This window comes from Mobula birostris, chromosome 16 (assembly GCF_030028105.1).
Source record: "Mobula birostris isolate sMobBir1 chromosome 16, sMobBir1.hap1, whole genome shotgun sequence".
In the NCBI taxonomy this organism is placed as follows: Eukaryota; Metazoa; Chordata; class Chondrichthyes; order Myliobatiformes; family Myliobatidae; genus Mobula; species Mobula birostris.
In genome coordinates this window covers 61,656,758-61,683,804 of record NC_092385.1, presented here as the reverse complement: position 1 = coordinate 61,683,804, position 27,047 = coordinate 61,656,758, and the positions used below count along the sequence as shown (strand labels likewise).

The 27,047-nt window shown below is 40.8% G+C and overlaps 1 protein-coding gene across 1 annotated transcript in view; it reads left to right on the top strand.

Moving 5' to 3' along the window:
* The window catches only part of rnf123 (ring finger protein 123), a 410,214-nt gene that overhangs the window by 141,703 nt on the left and 241,464 nt on the right, over nt 1–27,047 (top strand). Inside the window, exons 20-23 of the mRNA XM_072280728.1 lie at nt 478–579; nt 14,493–14,593; nt 17,462–17,654; nt 24,679–24,824. Of these exons, the coding sequence (XP_072136829.1) occupies nt 478–579; nt 14,493–14,593; nt 17,462–17,654; nt 24,679–24,824 (542 nt within the window). The remainder of the gene's footprint in view (nt 1–477; nt 580–14,492; nt 14,594–17,461; nt 17,655–24,678; nt 24,825–27,047) is intronic.

Here is a 27,047-nt window from a genome sequence, read left to right as displayed (position 1 = left end):
ATTTCTTGTTTGTAGATTGCAAGTGAGACACTTGTCAACTGCTTGTTTAGTGTCCTTGAAAAGATAGCTGAGGTAGCTTTAATGCCACTTACATTGGAAGCTTTGAAATAAACCACTGGACTGTATACGCTCTTAATTGAAGTAAAAAGTCACCACCGCAAAACCAGAAGATGGCTGTTTCCTTGTGTGATGGTATCCCATTAACCATAAGTGTGTACGTGTTGTGACCCCTTTTCCATGATTGGTGATCCATTGACAGAGTGTGTTCAGCTGAGATCTACTGACTGTGTGTTTGTGTGTCTGGAGTGGTGATCTGTTAACAGGGTGTGTATGGAGCAATGATTCATTGACTGGGGGTGTGTGTGTGTTCACATACAGTGATGATCCTTTGACTGTGTCTGCATGTGGAATGGCATTCCATTGTTCCAAGGTGAATCATTATCCATGTTCTTGGTTACTCTGTTTTTGTGCTTGCAGATGCATACGTCCCCCCTCAGCTCTTCTTCAATGGGAAGGTGGATTACTTTGACCAACAGAGACTTGGTGGTCTTCTTTCTCATTTAAAGAAAACTCTAAAAGGTGAGGCAATAGCCTGCATCCTTCCTGGCATTCAGTTACCAGTGCTAATGTATACTTTATCAGAAATGCAACTCATAATGGTTTTAAAAAAAATCATGTCTGCTCGGTGCAGTATGATATCTCTTATATATTATACATGGGACATCTATCCAGATTCCAATTGTACTTTTGTTGAACAAATAAGTTGATGGGTTGAGTGTACTGAATGTATTTGCATTGCAGCAAGTTAATCCTGTCCTTTACTGCATAAATTCTCAAAGTTCTTTGTTGAAAGAAAAGGTATGGTCCTGTGCACAACAAAATAACCACACACTAGAGTGCAAAACAATCACAAATACCGTTGAATGCAAGCTTGAAAAAGCTCACCAGCAGGTCGCCTTATATCAACATCAAATGAACTGTCCTAAGTTATGAGGGGAATTAAGTGAAGCAAACACTTGCATCCACTACAAGCACACAAAGAAGGGTGAGCTAAAACTGAAGACCAGAGAAGGGATAGGGATGAGGCAAGTCATCTGGATTTACTTAAATACCTGCAAATTCCTTCTGATCTATAAGCTGAGGCAGTAAAATGCTGCAGTGTGACTGATGGCTTGCAAGAGGGCTGAAAAAAAAAACAAGTTCATCAGAGAAATCTGTATTAAATTAACCTTGTACACAGCCAAAAGAGTCCAGTTTGACTGCTTCATCTGTGAAATATGTACCAGGGGAAACTAATGGGTGAGAGGGTGGAGCAGTAGTGCAAGACAATTTGATAATGTTTCACACACAGTTGAAACGTGCTGAGCCATCTCTGGATGCACTTGCTTTGAATGGGAACTTGGGGAGTGAGAGGGTGATTTTTCTTGGACATTGTTGAAATTCTGGGGAACAGCTATTTAGAAGTTAAACCATTCCACAATGTGGGGATGCTTATTAGGCTTAGAAATCATTTTTGGGTTAAGTTATATTATTTTGTGATCAGAAAAATGATTGATTTGGAAATTATTGATTGGCAAGGCAAAATTATTGATAGTCCGATAATATTTGGTGTTTGATATCAAACCACTTTTCCCTCAGAGTGGAAGATGAAATACAGCGTTGGGAAATGTATGATAATGCATTTTGGTAAAAGGAGCAATAGTGTGGACTATTATCTAAATGGGGAGAAGGTTCTCTCTTTTAATCTTTTTATTAATTTTCAAATTCATAAACATAGCAACAATACTAATACAAAGAGATTGAGATTACATTATTGGTAATTGACATATGCAAATAAAAACTGCAGATAATACAAGTATATTAGGCCTCTCAAATTCTTAATATAATTAAACATGATAAGAAGAAAAATGAAAAAATATCAAGGGGAAAAAAAAACCCAAATTAGCAAAAAAAAACTAAACTAAACTGAACCAAAAACTAAACTAAACAAGGCTGGGCTATTATATTACATTGAATACAATCATTAGTGTCATTAACTTCGCTCCTCTGTCCATGTACAGTGGTATGCAAAAGTTTGGGCACCCCTGGTCAAAAATTCTGTTACTGTGAATAGCTAGCGAGTAAAAGGTGAACTGATTTCCAAAAGGCATAAAGTTAAAGGTGACACATTTCTTGAATATTTTGCGGCCAAAAAGTTCTATTCAAAAGATTCAAAGGAAGATCTAAACAAGCCTGATGCATTTTGGAAACAAGTCCTGTGGACTGATGAAGTTAATACAGAACTTTTTGTCCGCAATGAGCAAAGGTATGTTTGGAGAAAAAAGGGTGCAGAATTTCATGAAAAGAACACCTCTCCAACTGTTAAGCACAGGGGGTGTATCGATCATGCTTTGGGCTTGTGTTGCAGCCAGTGGCATGGGGAAAATTTACTGGTAGAGGGAAGAATGAATTCAATTAAATACCAGCAAATTCTCGAAGCAAACATCACACCCTCTGTAAAAAAGCCAAAGATGAAAAGAGGATGGCTTCTACAACAGGATAATGGTCCTCAACACACCTGAAAATCCACAATGGACTACTTCAAGAGGCGCAAGCTGAAGGTTTTGCCATGATTCTCACTGTCCCCTGACCTAAACATCATCGAGAATCTGTGGATAGACCTCAAAAGAGCAGTGCATGCAAGATGGCCCAAGAATCTTACAGAACTAGAAGCCTTTTGCGAGGAAGAATGGGCGAAAATCCCCAAACAAGAATTGAAAGACTCTTAGCTGGCTCAAGATGGCTGTGGCTCAAAAGAGGGGAGCCATGGAGTCATAAGTAGCTAGCCATCTGGACACAAGCTGGGGTCTGATCAGCCCCGGCTAGGTCACCTGGGGGAGGTTGTATGATGTTGAAAGACCCAAAACACCCGATGATTCCAGGAACATCACTGAAGATGTGTCCAGAAGCACCAATAGATGTATGTACACAGCTGGCTACAAAAAGCGTTTACAAGCTGTGATAATTGCCAAAGGGGGTGTTACTGAGTACTGCCATGCAAGGTGCCCAAACTTTTGCTTCGGGCCCTTTTCCTTTTTTGTTATTTTGAAAGTGTAAAAGATGGAAATAAAGAAGTTTTCTTGCTTAAAATATTAAAGAAATGTGTCATCTATAACTTTATGCCTTTTGGAAATCAGTTCATCTTTTACTCGCTTAGCTATTCACGGTGACAGAGATTTTGACTGGGGTGCCCAAACTTTTGCATGCCACTGTATATGGACAGAGGAGCGAAGTTAATGACATTAATGATTGTATTCAATGTAATATAATAGCCCAGCTTTGTTCAGTTTTGTCTGTTTTAGTCAGGCTACACATGAACTATTGTCAACAGTTTTGGGCCCCATATCTCAAAGGATGTGTCGTCATTGGAGAGGGCCAGAAGACGTTCACAAGGATGATTCTGGGAGTGAGGGGGTTAACATATGAGGAACGTTTAGCAGCTTTGGGCCTGTACTTACTGGAATTGAGAAGAATGTGGGAGGATCTCATTGAAACCTGCCAAATGTTGAAAGGACTAGATAGATAGGGTGGATGTGCAGAGGATGTTTTCTCTGGTGGGGTATCCAGAACTAGAGAGGAGGACATGGCCTCAAAATTGAGGGGCAACCTTTTAGAACAGAGGTAAGGAGGAATTTTTTAGACAGAAAGTAGTAAATCTGTAGAATGCTCTGCCACAGACTGTGGTGGAGGCCAAGTCCATGGGTATATTTAAGGCAGACGTTGATAGCTTCCTGATTGGTCAGGGTATCAAAGGATATGGTGAGAAGGCAGGTGTATGTAATTGAGTGAGATCCTGAATCAGCTGTGATAGAATAGTGGAGCAGACTCGATGGGCTCAAGGACCCCTAATTAAGCTTCTATGTCTTATGGTCTTATAGTCTAATCATTGATCTGCTAATTAAAGAACAGTCTTGCTGTTCATCAGTAGATCTGGAAACATTGTGCTATGTTTTGTGTCAGTGCATGTGTTTTGCCTAAATTTCTGGATCAGGGCACGCCAGTGTTATGTCAGGATTGGTGTACAGTGCACTGCGGCAGTGTGTGAGTATACATTGGAATTGTGCCACTATACACTAACTCTCTCTACCTTTGTCATGCCACTACACTAGTTCTGTGTGATTGTACACTCTGCTCTGTTGTATACTGATTACACTGATACTGTAGCATATTGTTTGTATACCCAGTTGACGTGTTGGTGAGTCAGTGTAAAATAAATGGTGTTAAGTTGGAATACATTCTTACTTTTTCAAGATCTCAGGGTCATCCACATATTTAGTCTGTCATTATGTATAATACCAGGAGTGTTTTAAGGTGCTCCTGTGGTGTGTTTGTGTATGTTAATACACACCAGGATTGTCCTGGTGTTTCTGTAAACATCAACACTATTTCAATGTGTCATTAATAGCAGCTCTGTTTCAGTGCTCACCAATGTTGTGTCAGTGTCAGTGTGACAGTATACATAGGGCATTTGGTACAGTATTATAAGTTAATGCTAGGAATTTAAACAAAGAAATTGGAAATGACTGTTATGGAGGCTCACAAATTTGTGGACTTTGGAGAGAATGGTTAGTTAGAAATGAGTTAGGATGGAAAGGTTAAGGTTGGCAAGTTTGTTTTCTTCGAAGCACTGGAGGCAGGAAGGCAATCTGATAGTTCATAAAATGATGAGAGGCATAGATAGGGTAGATAGTCAGAATCTTTTTCCCAGAAGCGAAAGTCAAATACTAAACAACATTAAATTAAAGTGACAGCGGGAAAGCTTAAACGAGATATGTGGGCAAGTTTGTTTTCAAGAGTGTCAGATGCCTGGTATGGACTGCTAGGTGTGGTGGAAGGAGATATGGTAATGGCTTTTAAGATAGACATGAATATACAGGGAATGGAGGGCTATGAATCATGTACAGATGGAAAGATTTAATGTGATTCAGCTTCATGTTTGGTAAAGATATCGTGGTTTGAAGAGCCTGTTCCTCTGCTGCATTGTTCTACGTTCTATGGCTGGAGGGGCAACACTGGGCCTGTCTTTTTTTTTTGCTTGCGTTAGAGCATGAAATAGAGAAATGTTCTGTGGAATATTGTGTCCAGAAGCTGATTAGAATCTGGAATTCTAAAATGGAACGTACTTAAAAGTTAAATCAAGGCCTTCCTGTGTTGTTTTTAGCGTTTCTTTCTCTCCTGTACTCCCTTCTCTTTACACACCTGCCAGGCATGTTAGCTGGCATTAACAAGGCTTTGCCAGCTTCTGTCAACGAACAACAGCTTGTGTCACTTGCTCTCCATCACTGATGTCCCCACTGTTCTCCGTATCCCTCCCACTTCTCTACAGCTGAACACATTCCTCTTCTCCAATTTTCATAGTTCTGATGAAATGTTATCTCCATTTCTCTTGACACAGGTACTGTTTCACCTGTTGAGAACATTGTTTTTGGTTCAGATTTACAGCATTTACTTCTTTTTGCTTTTTGAATGGTTTAAGATGAGTTTAGGTAGTTGTTTGACAATTAGAACATAGAACATAGAATAGTACAGCACAGTACAGGCCCTTCGGCCCACAATGTTGTGCCCACCCTCAAACCCTGCCTCCCATATAAGCCCCCACCTTAGATTCCTCCATATACCTGTCTAGTAGTCTCTTAAACTTCACTAGTGTATCTGCCTCCATCACTGACTCAGGCAGTGCATTCCACGCACCAGCCACTCTCTGAGTAAAAAACCTTCCTCTAATATCCCCCCTTGAACTTCTCACCCCTTACCTTAAAGCCATGTCCTCATGTATTGAGCAGTGGTGCCCTGGGGAAGAGGCACTGTCTATCCGCTCTATCTATTCCTCTTATTATCTTGTATACCTCTATCATGTTTCCTCTCATCCTCCTCCTCTCCAAAGAGTAAAGCCCTAGCTCCCTTAATCTCTGATCATAATGCATACTTTCTAAACCAGGCAGCATCCTGGTAAATCTCCTCTGTACCCTTTCCAATGCTTCCACATCCTTCCTGTAGTGAGGTAACCAGAACTGGATACAGTATTCCAAGTGTGCCCTAACCAGAGTTTTATAGAGCTGCATTATTACATTGCGACTCTTAAACTCTATCCCTCGACTTATGAAAGCTAACACCCCATAAGCTTTCTTAACTACCCTATCCACTGTGAGGCAACTTTCAGGGATCTGTGGACATGTACCCCGAGAACCCTCTGCTCCTCCACACTACCAAGTATCCTGCCATTTACTTTGTACTCTGCCTTGGAGTTTGTCCTTCCAAAGTGTACCACCTCACACTTCTCCGGGTTGAACTCCATCTGCCACTTCTCAGCCCACTTCTGCATCCTATCAATGTCTCCCTGCAATCTTTGACAATCCTCTACACTATCTACAACACCACCAACCTTTGTATCATCTGCAAACTTGCCAACCCACCCTTCTACCCCCACATCCAGGTCGTTAATAAAAATCACGAAAAGTAGAGGTCCCAGAACAGATCCTTGTGGGACACCACTAGTCACAATCCTCCAATCCGAATGTACTCCCTCCATCACCACCCTCTGCCTTCTGCAGGCAAGCCAATTCTGAATCCACCTGGCCAAACTTCCCTGGATCCCATGCCTTCTGGCTTTCTGAATAAGCCTACCGTGTGGAACCTTGTCAAATGCCTTACTAAAATCCATATAGATCACATCTATATAGATCACATATTTGGATATGGGCCAAATGCAGGCAAATGAGACTAGCTCGGGATGGTACCTTGGTTAGCCAAATTGAATTGGGCCAAAGATCCAGTTTCTTCGCTGTATACATCATGGTTTAGAAATCATAATTTCTTAATCAGGATCTAAAACTACATTATTTTCCTCTACAACTTTTAGTAGTATAATTTAGCAACTGCATATGCTGAACTAACTCAATATAGTGCCAAGACCAGTGCTGGGAATGTCTGGAATGTGCTTTTCCATACTACCTGGGAGCTGTTCTCCTTGTGTCATCTCCCATATTTTAGCATCTCTGCTTTTGTTAGTTGTATTCTCAGCACATTAGAAAGTAGAGTGTTTATTGAAGCTGAACCTCTAGCATTTAACTTAGACTCGTGTGAAGTGTTGCATGTTGGGAAATCAAAACAGGGCAGGATATGCACAGAGCCCTGGCAGGTGTCACAGAACAGAGAGACCTAGGCGTACAAGTACATAGTTCCCTGAAAGTGACAGTTTAGGTAGAGTGGTAAAGAAGGCATACGGTATGCTTGCCTTCATCAGACAGTGTACTGAGTACAAGAGTTGAGATGTCATGTTGCAACTAGACAAGATGTTGGTGAGACCGCATTTGGAGTATTTTGTGCAGTTCTTGTTGCCATATTATAGGAAGGATATGATTAAACCAGAGAGAGTGCAGAAAAATTCACAAAGCTGTTACTGAGAATGGAGGACTTGAGTTATCAGGAGAAACTAGATAGGCAGGGAGTGAAGCAAAGGAGACTGAGGGGTGACTTTTTCGAAGTTTATAAAGCCATGAGGGGCATAGATAAGGTGGATGTTGCAGTCTTTTTCCCAGGTAGGGGAGTCTAACACTAAGGAGCATATGTTTAAAGTGAGAGGAGAAAAATGTAAAAGGAACCTGCGGGGAAACAGTTTTCCACAGAGCAGAAGATGGGTATATGGGATGAGCTGCCAGAAGAAGTGGTAGAGGCAGTTACAATTATAATGTTTGAAAAGCTCGTGGACAGATGCATGGGTAGGAAGGGTTTGAAAGATATGGGCCAAATGAAGGCATTTGTGACTAGCTCAGGAAGGCAATGTGGTTGGTGTGGGCAAATCAAGCCAAAGAGCTGCACAACTGTGAGTAATGAAAGGTCTGCTCTGTTTCCCTCTCCATGGATGCTGTATGACGTTCCAAATATACATTTCTTTTTTTTATTTCAGATTTCAAGCAGCTATATATATTTTTTTGAGCATTATGAGCTTTGGTAAAATAACAGTCAGTCAGTGGGTGCCGTCCCGAATCTAGGGTTGGCGGCTATGCACCTCTGTCTTCTTCGATCTTGCACTCTTTTTCTGGCCTCAGCATAACTCAACCCAGTCCATTGCCTCACATTATCGTACCAAGTGGTTCGCTGCCTTCCTCTTTCCCTCTTTCCTTCTATCATCCCTTCCAATGTCAATTTCTGCAGTCCACCACCTCGTAACAAGTGCCCGACATATTCCAGCTTCCTTTTCTGCACATCCTTCAGCAATTCCTTTTCTCTCCTCGCTCTCTTCAACACTTCCATTTTACTGACCTTCATCACCCACCTAATTTTCTGCATTCTCCTTAAACACCACATTTTAAATGCCTCCAGTTGTCATTGAGCTTCCTTGCATAAGGTCCACGATTGGACTCCATACAACAGAATGCTCCAGACATAGCATTTCCAAATTCTACAACGCAGCCCAAAGTCCAACCTCTTGCCACACAGCACGTCACTCAGGCTCCAAAACGTTGATCTTGTAATCTCAATTCTTCGCCTAATTTCTGTATGACATTTCCCATCGTCTGTGACCATCTGTCCCAAGTACACACGCTTCTTGACTTGCTCTATGCCTATGCCGTTAATTTTGATACTGATTTTGGGGACTTCTTTCTTCTGTGATACTACCATCATCTTCGTCTTTGCAGCATTTATTTTCATTCCAAATTGTTCTCCTTCAGCATTTATCTTATCTACTATTCTGAGTAACTCGTCCTCAGTCTCGGCTAACAACACTAAATCAATCTGCATACCTCAAGTGGTTCATCGTCATTCCACCAATTTGGACACCATCTTCATCGTTCAACACCCTGAAGAAAATAACAGTACAAGCCATATTCTAATTTTAAATGTAATAATTATTCCATTTGAGGATGACAAATTCAATGTTGTTGATGGTTTTTGTTTTTGGCTAAATATTTGTAGAAAATCTGTTAAAAGTTATAAACACCTAATTTGGTGTGGTGGTATTTTGCCACATTTTGCCCTTAGTTGTGGCAATGCAGCATGGAGAGCAGAATACAATAATAGTTGGTAAGTGCTGACTTAGGGTGGACTGAGAGAACGCTCCCGAGTCAAGAGAAACATTGAACATGGGAAAAAATGATATGATTTTTAATATATTTTCTTCTGTAACTTGTATGTTTTATGTATTGCACTGTTCTGCTGCTGCAAAACAACAAACTTCACGACAAATGTCAGCGATAATGAACTTGATTCTGGTTTATACGACTGGCAAGTAACTTTTCCAATATTGCAAATTGCTATCATTGTGGCAGGTACAGTTAATCTGACCATTTAAGTAACCCCTGTGGTGCTGGGGTGTTTCAAGTTGCATGGTCATTGGATATGGCTATTGGGAAGTTTATTATAACATCTAGGGAACATTATAATGCTTGGGAAGTTTATTATAATAAACTTTCCTAGACACTTAACTGTTTGTTTTGATATTAAACCCTGAAAGTAAGAGCAGGGCAGATGGCCAAGAAGTTGGTTAAAGTTGTAGGCACCTAGATAGTGGTACTGAGAAGCTGAAGAAACAGGGAACAAAGAAGCTGATGGTACAGCCTTTAGTAGTGGAACAGTTAAACTCTGAAATGTGTAAATTATTTGTCTTGATGTTGGCAAGTCTGAAGGCATATCTCCACCACATGTTGTTCCTTACTCTTGTCCTAGATATTCAATCTGATAAAAAGCAAGGTCCGATATGTCATCAAGATCAACTATTTTCACCATGAAAATCAAATTTTCATCTCTACCTCTTTCCAATGAAGTCTTCTTTTGTATCATGATACCCCATTATCATTGTTCTAAATCTCATCCCGCAAACTCAAGACACAAAATGTAGCTGCCTTTACAAAGTCGAAACTAATTGGAGTAAGGGGAATTATGAGGCTATCAGGTGGGAAATTGGAAGGTTAAATTGGAAACAGATGTTCTCAGGGAAAAGTATGGAAGAAATGTGGCAAACGTTCAGGGGATATTTGTGTGAAGTTCTGCATAGGTACGTTCCAATGCGACAGGGAAGTTATGGTAGGGTACAGGAACCATGATGTACAAAGGCTGTAATAAATCTAGTGAAGAAGAAAAGAAAAAAGCTTACAAAAGGTTCAGAGAGCTAGGTAATGTTAGAGATCTAGAAGATTATAAGGATAACAGGAAGGAGCTTAAGAAGGAAATTAGGAGAGCCAGAAGGGGCCATGAGAAGGCCTTGACAGGCAGGATTAAGGAAAACCCCAAGGCATTCTTACAAGTATGTGAAGAGCAAGAGGATAAGAGGTGAAGGAATAGGACCTATCAAGTGTGACAGTGGGAAAGTGTGTATGGAACCAGAGGAAATAGCAGAGATACTTAAGGAATACTTCAGTATTCACTATGGAAAAGGATCTTTTATGATTATGAAGACACGTAGTCCTCTTTTATTGTTATTTAGTAATGAATGCATTAAGAAATGATACATTATTTCCTCCGGTGTGATATCACAAAACACAGGACAAATCAAGACTGAAAAAACTGACAAAACCACATAATTATAACATATAGTTACAAACAGTATAACAATACCATAACTTAATGAAGAAGTCCGTGAGCACAGTAAAGTTCAAAGTTTCTCAAATGTCCCACATCTCACGCAGACGGGAGAAGGAAGAAAAACTCTCCCTGCTATGCCGACCACAGTCTGACCCTGAGTCATCCAAAAACTTTGAGCTCCGATCAGCTCTGCAACACCGAGTACTGAGCGCCATCTCTGTCTGAATGATTCGACCTCCTTCTCGGTTGCCAAAAGCAGGCAAGGCTGGGGATTTTGAGGCCTACCCTCCAAAAGATTCCCGACCACACAGTACCGACAGCAGCGAACGAGCGTTTCAGAAATTTCTCCAGATGTTCCTCTGTGCTTTCATGTCCATTCTCCATCAAATCAGAATTGTCCATGGCCCCTATTTAACAGATACGATATCATTTTTCACCGGAGAGCTGCGCACACGCGGCACGCCGCCATCTTCTCCTCCCGGATCTTGGTGATGGTAGTGATGACTTGCAGTGGACTGAAAAGCTTGAGCATGTAGATATTAAGAAAGAGGATGTGCTGGAGCTTTTGGAAAGCATCAAGTTGGATAAGTCGCCGGGACAGGATGAGATGTACCCCAGGCTACTGTGAGAGGCGAGGGAGGAGATTGCTAGACCTCTGGCGATGATCTTTGCATCATCAGTGGGGATGGGAGAGGTTCCGGAGGATTGGAGGGTTGCGGATGTTGTTCCTTTATTTAAGAAGGGGAGTAGAGGTAGCCCAGGAAATTATAGACCAGTGAGTCTTACTTCAGTGGTTGGTAAGTTGATGGAGAAGATCCTGAGAGGCAGGACTTATGAACATTTGGAGAGGTATAATATGATTAGGGAGAGTCAACATGGCTTTTCGTAAGGTTGTGCCTTAGAAGCCTGATTGAATTTTTTGAGGATGTGACTAAGCACATTGATGAAGGAAGAGCAATAGATGTAGTGTATATGGATTTCAGCAAAGCATTTGATAAGGTACCCCGTACAAGGCTTATTGAGAAAGTAAGGAGGCATGGGACCCAAGGAGACATTGCTTTGTGGATCCAGAATGGGCTTGCCCACAGAAGGCAAAGAGTGGTTGTAGACGGGTCATATTCTGCATGGAGGCTGGTGACCAGTGGTCTGCCTCAGAGATCTGTTCTGAGACCCTTACTCTTCGTAATTTTTATAAATGACCTGGATGAGTAAGTGGAGAAATGGGTTAGTAAATTTGCTGATGACACAGAGGTTGGAGGTGTTGTGGATAGTGTGGAGGGCTGTCAGAGGTTACAGTGGGACATCGATAGAATGCAAAACTGGGCTGAGAAGTGGCAGATGGAGTACAACCCAGAGAAGTGTGAAGTGGTTCATTTTGGTAGATCAAGTATGATGGCAGAATATAGCATCAATGGTAAGACTGTTGGCAGTGTGGAGGATCAGAGGGATCTTGGGGTCTGAGTCAAAGCAGAACGCTCAAAGCAGCTGTGCAGGTTGACTGTGGTTAAGAAGGCATACGGTGTATTGGCTTTCATCAATTGTGGAATTGAATTTAGGAGCTGAGAGGTAATGTTGCAGCTATATAGGACCCTGGTCAGACCACACTTGAAGTACTTTTCAGTTCTAGTTGCCTCACTACAGGAAGGATGTGGAAACCATAGAAAGGGTGCAGAGGAGATTTACAAGGATGTTGTCTGGATTGGGGAGCATGTCTTATGAAGACAGGTTGAGTGAACTCGGCCTTTTCTCCTTGGAGCGACGGAGGATGAGAGGTGACCTGATAGAGGTGTATAAGATGATGAGAGGCATTGATCTTGTGGATAGTCAGAGGCTTTTTCCCATGGCTGAAATGGTTGCCACAAGAGGACACAGGTTTAAGGCGCTGGGGAGTAGGTACAGAGGAGATGATGTCAGCGGTAAGTTTTTTACTCAGAGAGTGGTGAGTGCGTGGAATGGGCTGCCGGCAACGGTGGTGGAGGCGGATACGATAGGGTCTTTGAAGAGACTTTTGGATAGGCACATGGAGCTTAGAAAAATAAGGGGCTATGGGTAAGCCTAGTAATTTCTAAGGTAGGGACATGTTCGGCACAACTTTGTGGGCCAAAGGGCCTGTATTGTGCTGTAGGTTTCCTATGTTTCTATCTACAAAGGTTGTTTGTGCTTCCACCCTTCTGAATCTGGTTTTATGCTTTTTCCGCTGCCACCAAGGATGTGGTGTGCAGCCATCTGACTCATCCACTCTGAAGCTCCCCTACATGATCTTTCTTTTTCTACATTTCTTAGGCTCCTGTTTTGCATTTAGTTGAGCTTTAAAGGATCTGGTCAGTTCTCCATTTCCTCGGGTTTGTTTCCCAATTAAGAATTATTTAATGATGCTTTGCGGCCTTAAAAGTAGTATATAAATAGCTGTTTCTGATTCTAATCCTGGAGGTTCTGAATTGGTTTTATTTTATTAACTAGGTAAGGGATGCATCACGGGTACATGCCTCCCCACCATCAAAGATATCTTCTAATGGCAGTGCCTCCAAAATAATGACACCACTATAGATCTCAACCAGCCTTTCCTCATTATTACCATCAGAGAGGGGGTATAGGAGGACTGTAGACACACAGTTAGCATTTTAGAAATAGCTTCTTCCCCTCTTATTAGATTTCTGAACGGATTATACATACACACATTATACACACACACACACACACACACACACACACACGCAACATACATATATGTATTTTATATTTCTTACTGTAATTTATAGTATTTTTTATGTATTCCACTGTACTCGTGTACAGTATGTCGGTGACAATAAACCTGATGCTGAAGGGATACTTTTCTCTAGTACATTTGATGACTATTTGCATAAACAGGCTCATTGGCATTTGCCTGGCTCTGATTCAGTTTACCAATATTGTGTAGGTGCCCTGGTCAATTTGAGCTATTAAGTCTGTTTAGTTTGTTAGGCCGACAAAGTTTGTACTGTTAGTGAATCTAATTTTGCCGAGTTGCAGTTATTTTGCTGGAATTCTGTATCATTTGGAAAGATTTCATGGCCTATTTTTATTTTATTAGGCTGACTTATTTGAGTCCATTTGGGAACAAGAGGCACTTTGCAAAATAAGCCATAAATTCAGAATAATTAAAAAGTAAATGAAGTAATGTCTTGACTTATACTCTGCTTTTCAATGGAGCAAGATGAACTTTGCTTAGGTTGCCTGGCTTCCCCTAAATTTTACCCGCTGCAAATGAAGTTTTATCAATTTTTTCTTTAGTTGCTTGCCCTCCATCTTTTCCATTAACCATCTTCTCTCCGCAACCCCACACATGCGGAAGAGCACACACACTTAAATACACACATGCACAAAAAAACACACACACAAACACAGACTGTTGCAAGAAACATAAGGTTGTTATAGTAGGTGATTTTAACTTCCCACATATTGACTGACAAAAGGACTAGATGGGATAGAATATGTCATGTCAGGGATTCAGATTTCTGGATCATTGGGACTCCTTTTGGGGCAGGGGGATGCGATGAGCTCTGTGCCTTACTTGGGGGAAGGAAATGACAAATGAAGAATGTGTTGGGTTATTGTTTAGATAGTTTTTATTGGTTCTGGGAATAGAACTGGTGTAGTTATTTAGATTTATGTTCGTCACATACTTCTTGTTGCTTTATGGTTTATTCACCTGAGTGAGTTAGACACATGGGGTCATTCAGACTCAGCTCTAATCATATGGCAAACTTTGAAAAAGTGACAGGGTGGTTCTCAGCATAATAATGGGAAGAGGCTACAGATGGTTGAAGAAGGGAGATATGATGAGCTATAATAATAAGGCTACCACAGCAGTTTTAATTGCCTTAATGTCTCTTATTGGGACATTAGCATGTGTGTGACATCGAAGGCTCTAACATTTGCTGTATTTTTCATAGATGATCTTGCATCAAAGGCCAACATTATCATTGATCCTGCAGAAATCTCTGCCATCTCAATGGATGACTTGGATGAGGATGATGAGAGCTTAACTCAACAGGTACAGAACTATTGTGTAGCTTTGCTTGATTTTGCACAGTTCGCTGTAGTTGTTAGATTCCAAAGGAAATGGTGATGTAATTACTACTAACTAAGAATACCATGAAGATTGTGGACAATCTATTGTTGATATTTTGACATGAACTGATTAGAACGTAATACATTAGCTGATATTCTAGTAAGTGCAACATCTTATTCCGGGATTCGCAAATACTCTTTTTTAAACTTATATTGATTGCAGAATCTGAAGCCAATCTTCATGTTAAGCAGCTTTTTGTAGAAATTATGCTATCTTTATATGGTTGTGCTTCACTTAAGCTTTGTGATAACAAGAATATTTTAGTACTGTGCAATGTTTATTGCTGCTCTAGGAGGACTCTGTAGGGAAGAAGACCTCATAGAGTATTAATCCAGCCGTATGAACACCATTCAAACTGTAATATTATCTTCATGATCCAGCAAGTCATGAAAGCCCAGAGAGATCTTATAATAACATTTCAAACATACATGATTCATATTATAACAATGCTGGTTGTTGAAATACAAAATTATCAATTTTAACCAAGACCAATAATAACTAAATACAAAATATTAAGGGAATGTCAAAAGCATGTAAGCCAGGGTAGAAGAAAGTGATTGAAACACCTTTTAAAAGAAACATTGCCAAGCATGTAAGGCAGATATCTAAACAAAGTCAATAAGTTCATTCTAAACAAGAGTAACTCTAGATGTTAACACTTTAATAACAATATAAAGTGGAAAAAATGACTTTCAAACATCCTGTGAGGGCAAAAACAAAGGTGAATTCAATTCAATTCAAATTTAATTGTCATTCAACTATACATGAATACCCCTGAATACAGCAAAATGAGACACCGTTACTCTGGGGCCAAGGTGCAAAGCACAGTGCCAACAATCACACGTAGCACATACAAGGTAGCAAGCACATGTAAGATATCAGTAAACTAGAGCCATGCAAAAAAAAAATCCAGGTATATCCACAAATATGTTGTAAGACACAAAAGGGGAGCTATGATAAATCTAGCAAAGTACAGAGGAATGGAGGAAAAGTGTAACTACCTCACAGTGAAAGCTGTGAAAAATGTGGAAGTACTGAACTGAAAATGAGAACAAAATCAGAAATATTTTGCATATTGTTGGTATGTTCTCTAGGGAAGGCAATAAGAAGAGGTAAATAACGTGGCAATCTCTTTAAGATGAGAATCTTAGATTACTTAAATTGACCAAACTAAATAGTTTTTTCAGTGGTAGTCTGATACATCTCAGTTTTGAGAGGGATGTTGGTGAGGTGAGCTGCTGGATAAGAGGGAGGTATTTGTTAATTAGAACTGTCCATTGTGGTATCCATATTCTGAATGGGAGACTAAATAAAACCAGACTGCTATTAACATTGGTCTTCTTCCAATTCCATGTGTACGAATGGAATTTCATGATAAGTAAACTTGCATGTTTTCTATAAGAATAACCCTTTGGTAATCCAGGTTAAATTTTGGGAGTGAACAGCGAATCTGTAGTTGTGAAGTTAATCAACTTTTTTTAGGAACAATTTCTTTCCCTCAACCATCAGATTTCTGAATGGGCCATGAACAATACCTCACTATTTTTGCTCTTTTTTTGAAATATATTTTTATTGTAATTTATAGTGTATCTTATGTCTTGTACTGCTGCTGCAAAACAACAAATTTCATGATAATAAGCATGATTCTGATTCTAAATTCATCTGGGCAAACTGTGAGGCCACTGCTACAACTCATGTAAACCAATGACTTGGATTCTGGACAATAAAAATTAGTTACATTTTAAAATAGTGATACTAATGGAATTGGAAGAGAGTAGTTCAGAGATTACATGATCTTTTGACAAGATTTCAAAGAATTAATCTAGCAATCTTATGACTGCCAGATTTTCTGGACTGTGTGATCATACTAGTATCAATACACAAATACAATTTTAATTCACTTTTATTCCAAGATGTATAACTAACGGTATAACCAATTTTCAAGTGAACTTGTGTTAAAAGGGAATGCAGGGAAATGGGCTCATGTGTGTTTAAAGGAAGTGATGCAGATATGTTTTAAAGAGCATGTAGAGTAGTTTATAGAGATCAAAGGAAATGGAGCATTTGTGTGTGCAAAGGCAGCATGGGAAGCATGACTTTGGAAGCCAGTTGTTGAATAATTGGAGAGCAGATTATTGGAATTGTACTGCAGAGAGGAGAGTCCTTGAATGTTACACTCAGTGGCCTCTTTATTACTTCCTGTATCTAATAAAATGACTATTGAATGCATGTCCATTGTCTTCTGCTGTAGCCCAGCCATTTCAAGGTTTGACATGTTGTGCATTACAGATGCTGTACAACACACCAGTGTTGTTACGCGTTTATTTGAGTTACTGTCACCTTCGTGTCAGCTTGAACCAACCTCGCCATTCTCCTCTGACCTCTCTCATTAACAAAGTGTTTTAGCCCACAGAACTGCTGCTCACTGGGTGTTCTGTTTTTTGCGCCCTTCCTTGTAAACTCTGGAAGCTGTTGTGTGTGAAAACCCCAGGGGATCAGCAGTTTCTGAGATACTCAAACCACCACTACAATCGTTCCACAGTCACAGTCACTTAGATCGCTTTTCTTCTCCATTCTGATGTTTGGTCTGAACAACAACTGAACCTCTTGACCATGCCTGCATGCTTTTATGCATTGAGTTGCTGCCACATGATTGGTCAATTATATATATTTGCGTTAATGAACAGGTGTACAGGCATACCGAATACAGTGGTTGTTGAGCGTTATGCTTTATATGTAACTCCAGTCTCTTGTTCCATTTTTGAATTTGGATTCTGCCTCCCTTGACAGAGGTTGGGTGGTGCTACCGCTGGAGGTGGAGCTCTTGCCAGACCAAGCTGGTTGAGTTCTCCGACATTAGGCCGAGCCAATAGGTTCCTAAGTACAGCAGCAGTGAGTCTGATGAATCCCCGCCGATCCCTGGCTACTGTGGAAAAAGTGAAGGTTCGTACTCTGAGTGTGGAGCAGAGGACAGAGGAAGACAGTAAGTATTCATTCAGTAGGTAGTTAGTTTGAATGAGATGCATATACATGGAAAAAATGTAGTTTTTGCATTGAAACGATAACATATCCTGATTGATTTTAAATCTGCAAAGTGTTAATGTGAAAACTAAGTGATTTTGGGTAATAAAACTACAAAATGCTGCAAAATATTTGTTAGATCGGGCAGTTTTCTAGCGGGATAAATAAAGTTTGTTTTCTGAAGATGACAGAGCGGGAGGGATTAAAGGGGGAGGGTTGTCGTTACTAGTCAGGGAAAATATCACAGCAGAGCTCCGTCAGGTCAAGCTGGAGAACTCGACTAGTGAGAAATAAGAAAGGTATGACCACGTTAATGGGGATTGTATTATAGACCAGTTTCAAAGGAACAAATTTGTAAAGAGATCGCAGACTGTTGCAAGAGACATAAGGTTGTTATAGTAAGTGATTTTAACTTCCCACCTATTGACTGGGGAAAGGACTAGAAGGGATAGAGTATGTCTTGTCAGGAATTCAGATTTCTGGATCATTGGGACCTCTTTTGGGGCAGGCGCGACCTGTACAAAAAGAATGGGTTGCCCTTGAATCCTAGGGGGACCAATATCCTGGCAGAGAGGTTTGCTAAGGCTGTTGGGGAGAGTTTAAACTAGAATTGCTGGGGAGTGGGAACCGAACTGAAGAGACAGAGGGAGGGAGGGGTGGTTGGCTGACAAACAGAGAAAGCTTGGAGACAGTGTGAGAGGGAGGATAGGCAGGTGATAGAGAAGGGATATGCTCAGAACGATGGTTTGAGATGTGTCTATTTTAATGCAAGGAATATGATGAACAAAGCAGGTGAACTTAGAGCGTATATCAGTACTAGGAGCTATGATGTTGTGGCCATTACAGAGACTTGGATAGCTCAGGGGTAGGAATGGATACTTTGAGTGCCAGGCTTTAGATGTTTCAGAAAGGACAGGGAGGGAGGCAAAAGAGGTGGGGGCGTGGCACTGTTGATCAGAGATAGTGTCACGGCTGCAGAAAAGGAGTCAGACATGGAGGGGTCGTCTACGGAGTCTCTGTGGGTGGTAGTTAGGAACAGGAAGGGGTCAATAACTCTACTGGGTGTTTTTTTTATATAGACTACCCAATAGCAACAGGGACATTGAGTAGCAGATAGGGAGACAGATTCTGGAAAGATGTAATAATAACAGGGTTGTCGTGGTGAGAGATTTTAATTTTCCAAACATCAATTGGCATGTCCCTAGAGTGAGGGGTTTAGATGGGGTGGAGTTTGTTAGGTGTGTTCAAAAAGGTTTCTTGACACAATATGTAGATTAGCCTACAAGAGGAGAGGCTGTACTTGATCTGGTACTGGGAAATGAACCTGGTCAGGTGTTAGGTCTCTCAGTGGGAGAGCATTTTGGAGATAGTGATCACAATTCTATCTCCTTTACCGTAGCATTGGAGAGGGATAGGAACAGACAAGTTAGGAAAGTGTTTAATTGGCGTAAGGGGAAATATGAAGCTATCAGGCAGGAACTTGGAACATAAATTGGGAACAGATGTTCTCAGGGAAATGTATGGCAGAAATGTGGCAAATGTTCAGGGGATATTTGCATGGCGTTCTGCACAGGTTGGTTCCAATGAGACAGGGAAAGGATGGTAGGGTACAGGAACCATGGTGTACAAAGGCTGTTGAAAATCTATCAAGACAAAAAAAAACCTTACAAAAGGTTCAAAAAACTAGGTAGTGATAGAGATCTAGAAGATAATAAGGCTAGCAGGAAGGAGCTTAAGAATGAAATTAGGAGAGCCAGAAGGGGCCATGAGAAGGCCTTGGCAAGCAGGATTAAAGAAAACCCCAAGGCATTCTACAAGTATGTGAAGAGCACAAGGATAAGACATGAGAGAATAGGACCAATCAAGTGCGACATTGGAAAACTGTGCATGGAACTGGAGGAGATAGCAGAGGTACTTAATGAATACTTTGCTTCACTATTCACTTCGGAAAAGGATCTTATAGATTGTAGGGATGACTTGAAAAGCTAAATTAAGAAAGAGGATGTGCTGGAGCTTTTGGAAAGCATCAAGTTGGGTAAGTCTCTGGGACCAGATGAGATGTACCCCAGGCTACTGTGAGAGGTGAGGAAGGAGATTGCTGAGCCTCTGGCAATGATTTTTGCATCATCAATGGGACGGGAGAGGTTCCAAAGGATTGGAGGGTTGCAGATGTTGTTCCCTTATTCAAGAAAAGGAGTAGAGATAGTCCAGGAAATTATAGACCAGTGAGTCTTACTTCAGTAGTTGATAAGTTGATGGAAAAGATCTTGAGAGGCAGGATTATTGAACTTTTGGAGAGGCATAATATGATTAGGAATAGTCAGCATGGCTTTGTCAAAGCAGGTCGTGCGTTACGAGTCTGATTGAATTTTTCGAGGATGTGTCTAAACATGTTAATGAAGATTGAGCAGTAGATGTAGTGTTTATCGATTTCAGCAAGGCACTTGATAAGATACCCCATGCAAGGCTTATTGAGAAAGTAAGGAGACCTGGGATCCATGGGGACCTTGCTTTGTGGATCCAGAATTGGCTCGCCCACAGAAGGCAAAGGGTGGTTGTAGATGGGTTGTACTCTACATGGAGGTCGGTGACCAGTGGTGTGGCTCAGGGATCTGTTCTAGGACCCCTGCTCTTTGTGATTTTTATAAATGACCTGGATGAGGAAGTGGAGGGATGGGTTAGTAAGTCTGCTGATGACACACAGGTTGGAGGTATTGTGGATAGTGTGGAGTGCTGTCAGAGGTTACAGTGGGACATTGATAGGATGCAAAATTGGGCTGAGAAGTGGCAGATGAAGTTCAACCCAGATAAGTGTGAGGTGGTTCATCTTGGTAGGTCAAATATGATGGTAGAATATAATATTAATGTTAAGACTGTTGGCAGTGTGGAGGATCAGAGGGATCTTGGGGTCTGAGTCCATAGGACAGTCAAAGCTGCTACGCAGGTTGACTCTGTGGTTAAGAAGGCATACGGTGCATTGGCCTTCATCAACCGTGGGATTGAGTTTAAGAGCCAAGAGGTAGTGTTACAGCTATATAGGACCCTGGTCAGACCCCACTTGGAGTACTGTGCTCAGTTCTGGTCACCTCACTACAGGAAGGATGTGGAAACTGTAGAAGCCGTGCAGAGGAGATTTACAAGGATGTTGCCTGGACTGGGGAGCATGCCTTATGAGAATAGGTTGAGTGAACTAGGCCTTTTCTCCTTGGAATGGTGGAGGATGAGAGGTGACCTGATAGGTGTATAAGATGATGAGAGGCATTGACCGTGTGGATAGTCAGAGGCTTTTTCCCAGGGCTGAAATTGCTAGCACAAGAGGGCACAGTTTTAAGGTACTTGGAAACAAGTACAGAGGAGATGTCAGGGGTAAGTTTTTTACACAGAGAGTGGTGAGTGCGTGGAATGGGCTGCCGGTGACGGTGTTGGAGGCGGATACAATAGGGTCTTTTAAGAGACTCCTTGATAGGTACATGGAGTTTAGGAAAATAGGGCTATGGGTAACCCTATATAATTTCTAAAGTAAGTACATGTTCAGCACAGTATTGTGGGCCGAAGGGCCTGTATTATGAGGTAGATTTTCTATGTTTCTATGTGTTCAGGAAAGTTTCCTTCATCAGTACGTGGAAGTCCCAACGAGAGAGTGTGCAATACTGGATTTGCTGTTAGGGAATGAGGCAGGGCATGTGACAGAAGTCTGTGTAGGGAAGCACTTTGCATTCAATGACCACAATGCAATTAGTTTCAAAGTAAATATGCAGAGATAGGTCTGGTCTGCAGGTTAGGATTGTAAATTGGAGAAAGGCCAATTTTGATATTATCACAAATGATCTGGCAAGTTTGGATTGGGACAGATCGTTTTCTGGCAAAGGTATACTTTGAAAGTGGAAGGCCTTCAAAAGTGAAATTTTGAGAGTACAAATCTTGTATGTGCCTGTCATAAAAAGCAAAGGTAAGAACTGTAGGAAACCTTGGTTTTCAAGAGATGTTAAGGCCCTGGTTAACAGAATAACATAGCAGGTCTAGGCAGGTAGGAACAAATGAGGTGTGTATGGAGTACAAGAAATGCGAGAGAACATTTAAGAAACAAATGGGGCTAAAAGAAGGCATGAAGTTGCTCAAATAAACAAGGTGAAGGAGAATCCTGAGAAATATGTGAAGAGCGAAAGCATTGCTAGGGTCAGAATTGGTCCTCTGGAAGATCAGAATGGTAATCTATGTGTGAAGCCAAAACAGATGGGTGAGATTTTAAATGCATTCTTTGCATCTGTATTTACTCGGGAGACTGATACAGAGTCTATAGAAGTGAGGCAAATCAGGGTGGATAAATTCCCCGGTCCTGATGAGGTGTTTCCTCTGACCCTATGGGAGGCAAGTGCAGAAATTGCTGGGACCCTAGCAGAGATATTTAAAACATCCTTAGTGACAGGAGAGGTACCAGAAGATTGGAAGATAGCCAGTGCTGTTCAGCTGTCTAAAAAAGGCTCTAAATAGAAACCAGGAAATTAGAAGACAGTGAGTCTGACATCAGTTTTGGGAAAGTTATTGGAAGGTATTCTAAGGGACCGGATATATAAGTATTTGGATAGACATGGGCTGATTCAGGATAGTCAGCATGGCTTTGTGTGTCGCAGGTCATGTCTAACCAATCTTATAGAGTTTTTTGAGGAAGTTACCAGGAAAGTGGATATTGTCTACATGGACTTTAGTAGGGCCCCTCATGGGAGGTTGATCAAGATGGTTCAGTCACTCAGCATTCCAGATGAGGTAGTAAATTGAATTAGGCATTGGCTTTGTGGGAGAAACCAGAGAGTGGTAGTAGAGGGTTGTCTCTCTGACTGGAGGCCTGTGACTAGTGGTTTGCCACAGGGATTGGTGCTGGGTCTTTTGTTATTTGTCATCTATGTTAATGATATGGATGATAAAGTGATAAACTGGATCAACAAATTTGTGGATGACACCAAGACGGAGTGAGTAGTGAGGAAGCCTATCATGGGTTGCAGAGGGATAGAGCTGATCTGCATCAACTGGAAAAATGGACTGAAAAATAGCAGATGGAACTTAATATTGACAAGTGCAAAGTTTTGCACTTTGGTAGGATCAACCAAGGTAGGTCTTGCACTGTGAACAGTAGGGTACTGAGGAGTGTGGTAGAACAAAGGGATCTGAGAATACAGGACCCTAATTCATTGAAAGTGGCAGCACAGGTAGAGTCGTAAAGAAAGCTTTTGGCACATTAGCCATCATACATCAATGTATTGAGTACAGCAAGTGGGATGTTGAAGTTGTAGAAGACGTTGTTATGACCTAATTTGGAGTATTTTTCGCAGTTTTGGTCACCTACCAACAGGAAAGATGTAAATAAAATTGAAAGAATGCAGAGGAAATTTACAAGGGTTGCTGGGTCTGGAGGACCTGATTTATAAGGAAAGGTTGAATAGATAAGGACTGTATTCTTTAGAACATAGAAGACTGAGAGGAGATTTGATAGAGGTATACAAAATTATGACGGTTATAGATAGGGTAAGTGCCAGCAGGTTTTTCCACTGAGGTTGTGGTACTGCAAGCAGAGGTCATGGCCTAATGTTGAAAGGTGAAATGTTTAAGGGGAGCATGAGGGGAAACTTCTTCACTTAGAGAGTTGTGAGAGTGTGGGATGAGCTACCAGCACAAGTGGTCCATGTGAGCTCGATTTCAATGTTTATGAAAAGTTTGAATAGGTACATGGATGGTAGGGATATGGAGGCTATGGTCCCTCTGCAGGTCATTGGGAGTAGGCAGCTTAAATGGTTTTGGCATGGACTACATCTGTATTTCTCTATCACTTGAAGACTTTATGACCTTTTATTAAAAACAGTAGGATTTATAAGAACAATGCTTGGAAAAGGATTCTAGGCTTTGGAGTTGGGGCAGTAGGGACAATAGGGGAAGGCTTACAATGAGACAGAGATCAGAACTGGAATGGTGAAGAAGGCATGAAGTGACAGTATTAGACTACATGAGGGGAAGAATAGTCCATCCCATGTAAGTGGTTTCAGTGGATACTAGATAAATTATAGAATCTAAAGCTGCAACAATAGTGTGTCCCATTTCCTTCTTACAGAATACCTACAGTGATCCCTGCACTAACTCCATAGAAACATAGAAAACCTACAGCACAATACAGGCTCTTCAGCCCACAAAGTTGTGCCGAACATGTCCCTACCTTAGAAATTACTAGGCTTACCCATAGCCCCTTATTTTTCTAAGCTCCATGTACCTATCCAAAAGTCTCTTAAAAGACCCTATCGTATCCGCCTCCACCACCGTTGCCGGCAGCCCATTCCATGCACTCACCGCTCTCTGCGTAAAAAAACTTACCCCTGACCTCTCCTCTGTACCTACTCCCCAGCACCTTAAACCTGTGTCCTCTTGTGGCAACCATTCCAGCCCTGGGGAAAAAGCCTCTGACTATCCACATGATCAATGCCTCTCATCATCTTATACACCTCTATCAGGTCACCTCTCATCCTCCGTCACTCCAAGAAGAAAAGGCCAAGTTCACTCAACCTAGAAAAGTCCAAGTTTACTCAACCATCTAAATAAATCCTTTCATAAAACTATACTTGTGTGCTGTATTTTGACAGTATGGAGACCTCATTAAGGATTTAAAGAAATAAGGTCATTGCCAGTTGATTGAGGGGAACGTTTAAGTAGCTGCAATATAGTCACCATTCATAAATATAATATGTGTTGTGTGATATTTTGTACTCTGTGCAGTTGAGCAATGGAATGATTATTAATATGTTTGTAACACTTATGTTATGCATTATCTGAAAATATTTAGGCAGTTACAGGTGGGTCACAGTGACATGTTAGCATCCATATAACACTTGTAGAGGTAACTTTGTATTTTGCTGGAGTCTCTGTCCAGTATCTGTACTGAAATGGATGGTGGTACCTTTTCCATCAAAAGTGATGTGATGTAATGTGATAACTTCTCATTGCAGTTGAAGGAACACACGGAAATGATGGCTTATTGTTAGGGCGCCCTCCTGATGAACCAGAGCAGCCAATCACAGAGAAATCTCTGCTGGAAATCCTAGATGGAGCTATCATGATGTACAACCTCAGCGTGCACCAGCAGCTTGGCAAGGTAACATCATAGTTAGCCGGACGATTGTTGTGAGTGCCCAGAACAGTTCTGCTCCTCTTAAAAGTATCACCATTTAACTTAACACTTAGAAGGCAAATTTGTTGACTCAACACTCTTCCTAAAGCCAGTACTACCAACATACAGCACTATCCCAGCCTCAGCTTTATTTGTTCTCTCCCTGTCATTCAGCCAGCGTATGCTGGGATCTCAGAGCATCACAGTTTGCTATGGTTCAAGCAACCCTGAGAATTTCTCTCACTCTATAGTAAGAGTAGAAGGAGCTGAAGCCAGCCTGCATTCAAAGTATTACCAAAAGTTATCAGAAATATTAGCAGTAAACCTTGTTTGGCATTCTGAAATTGTGGATGTCAAATTCTGTACAATTTTATATCATTCCTTCATAGTTTTTCTCTTAACAATAAAATAAATGTTTCAATCCAGTGAGCAGTCCAAGGATTTTATTCTTTTTCTTTGCTCGTACTTTTTTCCTGACATTGATTTGAGATTGTCTTTCTGTGTGATGCTCTGTAATATACAGTTAGTTTAGATGAAAACTATTTAGTTGAAAACTGACCACATTTTGTAATAAATTCCAATAGTCACCACTTCAGCGCTCCATGGCACAATGAAACCTTGTTGTTTTGGCAGCTTCTTTGCAAGTAATTAAATTTTAATTTATTTGCTAGTTGATTATCCTTGAAATTAGTCATGATCAAATCAAAACTATGTGTAGTACTAAAGTGATCTGGAGTTGGATAGTGGGAATGCCTGGACCAGATGTACTGTACGTACTTAATTTAATCTCTATTTTTAAAGGTATTCAGACCATACTTTTTGATTATTACCACTATTATTATTACATGTCTATTGGGAATGACCTTGTGAAATTTTTAGCAGTAACAACACCTACTCACTCACCGGTAACCTCACTGGAATCGTGGGTCCATCTTCAACTGATGGTTACATGCAACTTCATTATTAATAGAAATGAACAAGATATAACCTAAAAGATTTATAGGAATTGCAATCAGATATAAGATTCCTAATACTGAGAAGTTTCTCTGCATCACTGCAATTTTCAGTTATTATTGGGTTATATTTTTAATAGGAAACAAAGTTAAAGAAAATTTACTACCAACATATGACAGATTCATTTTCTTGCAGGTATTTGCAGGGAAAAAAGAAATAAGTAGAATTTTATAAAAAAGTATACTAAACATAGACTGCCAAACAGTGCAAATAAACATAATACTGAGAACATGAGTTGCAAAGAGTCCTTGAAAGTGAGTCTAGATTGTAGAATCAGTTCAAAGTAATAGTGAATGCAGTTATCCATTTTGGTTCAGGAACCTGATGGTTGTAGAGTAATAACTGTCCTTAAAGCTGGTGTTTCTGTACCTCTTGCCTGATGGTAGTAGAGAGAAGAGGGTATGGCTTGGATGATGGAGGTCTTTGTTTTGTCGTGGCAGTGCTCCATGTATATGTGCTCAGTGGTGGAGAGAGTTTTGCATGTGATGAACATATTAGAGACCCCCTTAAAGGTCAGCATGGCTGTCTGAGTGCGAAATCAAAGGAAATGGGTAGCATTTTTCATGCACAATTCTCTTCAATTTTTACTATGGAATAAACAATGGAAATTAAGGAAATAGGAGAAATGAGTGGTGTTGTCTTGTACCACATACGAATCAGTTGAGAGGAGGGTATTGAGGGCCATAGAGTGCATTAGGATGGATAAATTCCCATGGCTGCTGCATTCTCCAAACTTATTAGAAGCTAGAGAAGAATTTGCAGAGGCCCTTTCAGAGATTTTTCCTTCACCCTGATGAGGTTCAGAGGACTGGAGAGTGGCTAATGTGGTACCATTGTTTAAAAAGGGCAGCAAATACAAGCTATGAATCTAAAGGCTACTAAGACTGACATCAATGTTTGATCATATGCTAGAGGGGATTCTGAGGAACATGATCTACATTTGGAGAGACAGGGTTTGATTCAGAACGGTCAGCATGACTTTGTGCATGGTGGGAAGTCATGTTTGACATATCTCTTGTTTTTTTCCAGGTGGTGACAAAGAGGGTAGATGAGGGTAAGGTAGTAGATGTCATCTATATGAACTTGACAAGGCCTTTGACAAAGTCCTCCTTTATGGCAGGCTAGATCACATGGAATCCATGGGTAGATAGATTGGATTGTATTGGATTGGATTCATAATTGACTCGCTGGTAG